Raw genomic sequence first — 8511 nt, 5'->3', positions numbered from 1 at the left:
TTTTTTTAAAGAGACAGTACTTCCACTATCGAATGGTCGAAGTCAAACGATTTTTAGTTTGAATCGTTCGATTCGAAGTCGTAGTCGAAGGTTGAAGTAGCCAATTCGATGGTCGAAGTAGCCAAAAAAAACATTCGAAATTCGACACTTTTTTTATTCTATTCTATTTTATTCTATTCCTTCACTCGAGCTAAGAAAATGTAACTAAATGTACAGTTTTTTTAGAGGTATAGGTGATTATCAGACAGACGGGCGGATATGATGGGAGGGCAGCTGGTCTCCTCTTTTCAAGTTAAAAAAAAGTGTAAATAAAAGGTTAACTTGTTTTCTGCATTATAACTTTTCCCTCTCACACACTTTTAGTCCCAGAGTTTCACTACAGACCAGAACCTCGACCTTCCCCCCCCCCCATATATCGCCCCTCGCTTTGTTCAGATTCCAACATCCCCCCCACACCCATCCTTCAATCTCCTTCAATCCAGACACAAGCACAGCCAATCACGAGACAAGCGCCGAGGCAAAACAAAGGCTCTCATTGGCCTGCGGTCAGACGCCCAAGTCACGCCCCTTCTCTATACTCGGCCACGCTTTGTGAATGGGGGATCCAGTGACGGGACTGGGATAATGGGCGGGTCCACAGAGTTTAATACACGGCACGCCCTTTCTGTTGATACTCTCTTAAAAGGAGAGCGTTGTGGATGAGGGACGAGTTTATGAGAGGCTGTGGGAAGTGATTACGTACTTTGCAGTTACGGAGACATAAGAGAAAGTTCCTAGGCTCTCGCATGTATATGAGCGGGAATACGGGCGCCCTGAGCTCCAGTGTCTGTTGTGCTTAAAGGAGACGAATCTGCCAGTTTGGAGCCACCAGTATCAGCCGATTTCTGCTCACTCCGCAGCCCCGCTGATATTCACCTGTTGCTGCCGGGGTGTCGGCATGTTGGCTCCGGTGTCGCTGCTGTTCTGTCTATTCCTGCAGCTCTGCCCGTCCGCCCAGCAGTACCACGGGGAGAAGGGCATCTCGGTGCCTGACCATGGCTTCTGCCAGCCCATCTCCATCCCTCTGTGCACAGACATCGCCTACAACCAGACCATCATGCCCAATCTGCTCGGACACACCAACCAGGAGGACGCGGGGCTGGAGGTGCATCAGTTCTACCCGCTGGTGAAGGTTCAGTGTTCCCCGGAGCTGCGCTTCTTCCTGTGCTCCATGTACGCGCCGGTTTGCACCGTGTTGGAACAGGCCATCCCCCCGTGCCGGTCGCTGTGCGAGAGAGCCAGGCAGGGCTGCGAGGCGCTCATGAACAAGTTCGGCTTCCAGTGGCCCGAGCGGCTGCGCTGTGAGAATTTCCCGGTACACGGGGCGGGGGAGATCTGCGTGGGACAGAACACTTCGGATAACAGCCCGTCCGGCCCCACCGCTCGGCCCACCCTTAACCTGCCGGACAGTATCACCTTCCAGCCGCACCCCCACCGGGACTTCACGTGCCCGCGTCAGCTCAAAGTGCCCCCCTACTTGGGCTACCGCTTCCTGGGCGAGAAGGACTGTGGCGCCCCCTGTGAGCCGGGCAAAGCCAACGGGCTGATGTACTTTAAGGAGGAGGAGGTGCGCTTCGCCCGGCTCTGGGTGGGTATCTGGGCGATCCTGTGCGGCATCTCCACGCTCTTCACTGTACTCACTTACCTGGTGGACATGCGGCGCTTCAGTTACCCCGAGCGGCCCATCATCTTCCTGTCCGGCTGTTACTTCATGGTGGCCGTGGCTTACACTGCGGGCTTCCTGCTGGAGGAGCGGGCGGTGTGCGTGGAGCGCTTCTCGGAGGACAGTTACCGGACAGTGGCGCAGGGCACCAAGAAGGAGGGCTGTACCATTCTCTTCATGATCCTCTACTTCTTCGGCATGGCCAGTTCCATCTGGTGGGTGATCCTGGCCCTCACCTGGTTCCTGTCGGCGGGAATGAAGTGGGGACACGAGGCTATCGAGGCAAACTCTCAGTACTTCCACTTGGCGGCCTGGGCAGTGCCCGCGGTAAAGACCATCACTATTCTGGCCATGGGGCAAGTGGACGGGGACGTGCTGAGCGGCGTGTGTTACGTGGGCATCAACAGCGTGGACTCTCTGCGGGGCTTCGTGCTGGCCCCCCTGTTCGTGTACCTGTTCCTCGGCACGTCCTTCCTGCTGGCCGGCTTCGTGTCGCTCTTCCGCATCAGGACCATCATGAAACACGACGGCACCAAGACTGAGAAGCTGGAGAAGCTGATGGTGCGAATCGGGGTGTTCAGTGTGATGTACACGGTGCCGGCCACCATCGTGCTGGCGTGTTACTTCTACGAGCAGGCCTTCAGGGACACCTGGGAAAAGACCTGGCTGGTTCACACGTGTAAAGGCTACGCCGTGCCCTTTCCCAACTACAACTTTGCCCCCATGAGCCCGGACTTCACGGTGTTTATGATCAAGTACTTGATGACTATGATCGTGGGAATCACCTCCAGCTTTTGGATCTGGTCGGGCAAAACCCTACAGTCCTGGCGCAGGTTCTACCACAGACTGGGCAATGGCAGCAAAGGGGAGACTGCGGTGTGAACACCTACTGGAGATCTAGGGACACTTGTTTTTTCTTTTTACTGCTACTAAACTTGCCTGGGGACATTCCTCCTCTTAATGCACATTATTTCTAGTAGCCATGGAACAAGGCTTCTATATGAAGAGCTTGGGCTGACCCAGTCTGGGCAATAGGGTTACTAGCAGCAAGTGCTTTGGATCTGATGGGCAGGACTTGGCATCATTCAAAACAAATGTTTTTTATTTCCTTTGTCCTTTATGGTTACATATCCTGTAGCACCACCGCTGCTCAACTACAGCTCTCAGCATCATCCAAGGAAGCTGGGGGTTGTTACTCAACAACTGGAGGCCTCAGGTCGGAGAACTGATAGTTGGTGGTTAATTGGGGGCCAGTGCAAGGGTACATACAGCAGGGAACCCAGGAGTAAAGTAGAAATGTGCCTGAATATGTTAATGTATAACTATGCCATCTGTCATTCATTCCCCCTCTTGCATTATGTCTCACAGCAGGAGATCTAGAGCTGCTAAACCTACAACATTCCAAGCAAACCCACAAATGTGTGTGTATATGTACAGTAAATGTCTTCATACAAACGCAGATAGTGTAGTATCTCAACACAAGTACATGGTTTCTTTGTCTCTGTGCAATGTGTTATTCTGTTATCCCTTTCCTAGTTTTGAACAAGACTTTTTCAGACAGGGAGTCAGATAAGGGCAACACATGCTTCCCTCCATGATCACATGTTGGTTCTGATACGTTTTTCTCCCAGCTCATGTTTGTGTGTGTGTTTGTATGTGTGTATGTACATTTGTGTTTGCTACAGCTCTCTCAAACATTGACTTGTGTTTAGCGCTCTCTTGTACTAACTACCACACTGCCTGCTAAATACATTGATATTAACAGTGATACGTATGCCACATGGAATAGATTTCGGGGAGTAACATTCCTGCATCTGTCATTTACTCAGCTGCTAGGGAAAGAGATTTTTTTATGTTTACCTAACAGATCAAGGCTTGTGGATGGTAAATACTTTGTCCTTTAAGCACCCAGCAGGCAGTTCATTAAAGTTCCTCTGAATATAGGGCTTCACCTAGCCAGCAGCTGGGCAAATAATGCCTTTTGGTGGAGAATGGCCCCCAACATGGCATCATACATACAATATATTTTTATTCACAACCTCCCAAATGTTAATGTAGACAAACTTTTCCTTATATGTTTTATTTTGTAGGAGTATTTGCACTGCAGTGGGTATGACCTTTCTAGGAAACTTGTGACCAAGCTCCCCTTCCTTTTTATTTTTTTACCCGTTCTCCCTTTCCCCCTTTCCATTCATGAATTGTTGTTTTTTTTTACATTGGTACTCTTGATCAGCTATCCTTTTTGGCATTAGGGTGTTGGCACTGGTTAACTGGGTCCAGCAGTGAAGGTTTTAACCTTCCTTTTGTAAGCAAACATTTCTCACCCTTATTTAATGATTTTGTGCCTTTTTATAGCCAGAAACCTGTTGGCACAAGTATGAAATCTATCTGATTTTAATTGATGAACCATATAGTGTCTTCCATATCCTTTCAAATGCACCTTCATGTTAAACCTGTGCCTGCTATTATCCTATTATGCAAAGCCATGCAGTGTTGGAAACTCCTGAAAGATAGCAGATAGATCAGATGTAAATTACATGTTTATTGTCATACATTAAATGCATAATACTGAGTCAATCTACTAAACACACCTTGTGCCTTCCCCATGTCCCTTGTGTTGTGTGATATTGGGAGGTTGATATGCATAGAAGATTAACTGTTAACATTCCCTGTAGCAAAGCACGTCAGATCTGGCATGTAAGTTGTTTTGCTTTAAATGGGCCCAAATACATTGTCTGCACAACCCATATAGAGTCTGTATTACAGAAGGCTTTTGTGATGAGGAAAGTGACCACAAAAAAACTTCCAGGGATTTGTGTAATTGCTGCATAATATGTATTTCTCAAAGTCAGATACTATGTATGAAATTGATTATTTTAATAATTTGTTTTGTGCATGTTCTCTTACAGCAAATGAAGATTACAATGTTTATATATTTTTTTGTATATAATTGTACTATTTTGTATAAAGATATATATATATGTATTTATAAGTTTCTACTTTTTGACTGAAATGGCAAGACCGCCACACTTTATCTTGTGTACAGATCACTCAATAAAGCCTTGTTTTTAGGTAGCATGTTCATATTTTTCATTCTGTGTTTAAAATGGGATATAATGACGTGGGTTCTTTGGATAGGGTACTTTTTTTTATCCTCCAATTTCTCATAACTTTTATATAATGAGTTTTGTGTCTGACAGTTGATCAGTTGCAAAGGCCTAGGGCAGCAACATTTTAGGGGGGCGGCATGCTACCCAACCACACCTGCATTGGTTCGGAAGCACTGGGGATTCACAGGAGATAGAATCGTTTTTAAAATTTCCTGTGCACCAATCCCCAGTACTCTGGACCCGATGCTGAAATTTTGTAATGTACACAAAGAAGGGGAGTAGACGGGGGCAATGAACGGCAGTAGGCCTAGGGGTGCCTTCTATGCATTTAATGCACAGCAGGTTCTCTGCCAGTTATTTTGAGTTCCTGTCAGGTGAAGACTAGGCCAATATTTTTCACATTTTAGGGACTAGTTACGGTCTAATTTGGAGAATATAATGGGTGAAATATGGGATTTTATTTCCACACGGCATTGGTGGGTCCCAATGTTTTATGTGACAGATGAGCTCTCATTTTGCATAATTTAGTGACCAAAATGGGCTGATTTGGAAGACTGAATAAAACGGACCAAAATAATTTTGCCATTCAGTTACCTTTCACAGTGGCATGAAAGAATGCCTGTTTTTATGTTTTTGTGTCACAATTACAGGACAGAACATGGGCTAGTTTAGGAGAAAAGAACTGGGTGAAATTGACCACAACAAACAAGGAAAAGTTGTGCTCACCACTATTTTTTAAAACCATTAGGTGGGGGTCCAATGAGGCTGTGACCACAAAATACATATAGTCAAATACAAGAGTCCTCTGCACTCAACCCATTATCAATATATTTAAGACAGCGACATTTTGTGCATACCGCTACTAAAAAATGCCTTACCCTTTAAACAAAACAGGGATTGTTTGTCCATATATTGCAATATATTTAAGCTGGCCAACTACGTCAAAGTCATCCCATATCTGGCCAGTCCTATGCTCAATTGTATCTGATTCATTAAGAATTCTATTGCTTCATTATACATTTTACAAAGGGACTAGGTTTTACCTGCAACTTACTTGCTGCTTTCAAGGTAAACCCCCATACTTGGCTGCCCTTTTATTAGACACCAGTGGGATCATCTGACTATAGCTGGGAAGGGTGGGAGCTACAACATGGAGCTGTATAACTGTAACAAACAAGGGAAAGTTATGCTCACCACTATTTTTTAAAACCAGTTTTTAAAAAATAGTGGTGAGCATAACTTTCCCTTGTTGAGCATAATAATGCAAAATACACAGGCCAAGTATCTGCTGGCATAAGCATCCTGTCCTGCTTGTACCCAAAACAACTGTGTTTGCCTGGGTACAGGTGCATGTTGCTGAGTTAAGCAAAGAAACACAAGAGTTTGTATTCTTGCTCCAATATCAGCTGCATATGTCTGCAACGAGGTCAACACAATTGTACCTGGTTCAGGCAGGACAGGATGCTAATGCCAGTTTAGGGGTTGATTCTTGGCCTGCATGTTTCAGCAGGCCAATTTTCAGCTCCATCTGGGATTAACCTAAATCTGCCGTGTATGGGCTTTAAGTGCATGAAACTCACTAATGGCACAAGTTAAAGCCCAGTTTGATAGCTTTATAGCTACAAACAAATAAAAATACCCAAAACTAAGTTAGAGCCCTGCAGTGGGTCGGGTGGAATACCCACAAAGTGATTTGTACTGAATTATGCTTCATGTCCATGTCGTGCGGATGGCCTGCTGGTACCCTTTAACTGCAAAGATGTACGCTTTACAATGTACGAATCGATCAGCGTGACGTCACTTTCACTTGCTGGTCTAATAAAACTTGCACTTTAACCTATGATGCAGTTCAACAAATGAGATAGAATATAATGTGGCAAATCTATATGCCTATATAAATGATTCAATAAAAGGTAAAAGACTCTCTTTAGGGCTCTTACACATGAGCGTTCTGACCTGCACTCCCCTGCGATCCGTTTTTTGGCGTTCAGCCGCAGGGGAGCGCAGGAATAGACGCAAGTCATTATTTGAAATGGGGCTGTACTCACTCAGGCGCGTGTAGGCGCCGAACGCAGGAAAAATGCAGCATGTTGCGTCTGAACCTGCGTTCGGCGCCTACACGCGCCTGAGTGAGTACAGCCCCATTTCAAATAATGACTTGCGTCTATTCCTGCGCTCCCCTGCGGCTGAATGCCAAAAAACGGAACGCAGGGGAGCGCAGGTCGGAACGCTCATGTGTAAGAGCCCTAATAGTTACATATTAAAATAGTTAATTTCCCTTTTTAATTTCCCTTTCAAATGAACCCAGTGTATATTTATACAATTCTTTACTTATCTATCTATGGCTTTTATTGTAGTTTAATGTCAAAAAATATCAAGGGCAGTGATACATGGTACATTTTGTCAGCAGTGCTTAATCTCCAGAGAATATAGCTTTTTATTGGAATCGCCAGTGCCAATACATTGAATCACATTAGCACCAAAAAATGCAGAAGGCAATTTGTGTCACTTAAATGTTTAAAATGTTTTACCACCAGCAATTCATGAATCTTTTTTTATCACATCTCATCAAATGTTGCAGCTGCTGGTTGCTGGCTTAATTCTTTATACTCATGGGAAAACATTGAGCCTGCACACACTGCACTCTGCACCTTATGCTGAATGCATACCTCCCAACTGTCCCGTTTTCTGCAGGATGGTGATGATTTTGGTGCCAGATTTTTATTAAAAAGCCCTGAGTTTCTCTTGATCTCCTGCAATGACACCAGACAAAGATACAAAGTTTCTAAAACTCAATTAAAATAAGAGAGACCTGAACACTCGGTGCCTGCAGTTTGTAACTATTCAAGCTAAGCAAGTCTATTGGGAGAACTGGCGAGTCTGTCAGCTTAAAGGGGAATTTAAAGAATAGTTCAGTGTGAAAATAAAAACTGTTTAAATAAATAGGCTGTGCAAAATAAAAAATGTTTCTAATATAGTTAGTTAGCCAAAAATGTAATGCATGAAGGCTGGAGTGAACAGATGTCTAATAAAACAGCCAGAATCCAACTTCCTGCTTTTCAGCTCTATAACTCTGAGTTAGTCAGCGATTTGAAGGGGGGCCACATGGTACATTTCTGTTCAGTGAGTTTGTAATTGATCCTCAGCATTCAGCTCAGATTCAAAAGCAACAGATATGACCCATGTGGCCCCCCCTCAAGTCTCTGATTGGTTACTGCCTGGTAACCAGGGTAACTAGTCAGTATAAACCAAGAGAGCTGAAAAGCAGGAAGTAGTGTTCAGACTGACATGTTATACATCAAATCACTCCAGCCTTTATACATTACATTTTTGCTAACTGACTATATTAGAATCATTTTTTATTTTGCACAGGCTATCTATTTACCCAGTTTTAATTTTATACTGAACAATTCCTTTAACCTTCATTGGCAAAACAGTTATGAAACATTGCCCTTAAACTCCCAGAAATGTGTTCAAACTTTCATAACCTGCCAAATCTTGTAAAATGGACATGGTAAATAGGGGTGTGGCCATAAATGGGCATTGTCAAAAGTTTTTCGCTACACTGCGTGTGGCAGGTCTTTTCGTCCCTCTTTCCATTTCTCAGATGTTGGGAGGTATGTGAATGTGCAATAAAAGCTGCAACTGGCACCATGGTGCATAACATACTGTAGTTGCTATCCCAGGTACAACACAGGG

General features: G+C 44.6%; 1 protein-coding gene across 1 annotated transcript; it reads left to right on the top strand.

The window, feature by feature from the left end:
- The first annotated feature begins 452 nt into the window (after nucleotides 1–452).
- Nucleotides 453–4777, top strand: fzd7.S (frizzled class receptor 7 S homeolog). Its single transcript, XM_018239009.2, has one exon. The coding sequence runs from the start codon at nucleotides 938–940 to the stop codon at nucleotides 2582–2584; it is 1647 nt and encodes a 548-aa protein (XP_018094498.1). The 5' UTR covers nucleotides 453–937; the 3' UTR covers nucleotides 2585–4777.
- Nucleotides 4778–8511: the final 3734 nt, after the last annotated feature.

The sequence above is a fragment of the Xenopus laevis genome, chromosome 9_10S, assembly GCF_017654675.1.
Source record: "Xenopus laevis strain J_2021 chromosome 9_10S, Xenopus_laevis_v10.1, whole genome shotgun sequence".
Taxonomy (NCBI): Eukaryota; Metazoa; Chordata; class Amphibia; order Anura; family Pipidae; genus Xenopus; species Xenopus laevis.
The sequence above is the reverse complement of the archived record's forward strand: the minus strand, read 5'-3'. Positions and strand labels throughout refer to the sequence as shown.

Coding starts and splice junctions, on each gene's coding strand:
- fzd7.S (XM_018239009.2), top strand. CDS start 938: ATGTTGGCTCCGGTGTCGCTGCTGTTCTGTCTATTCCTGCAGCTCTGC.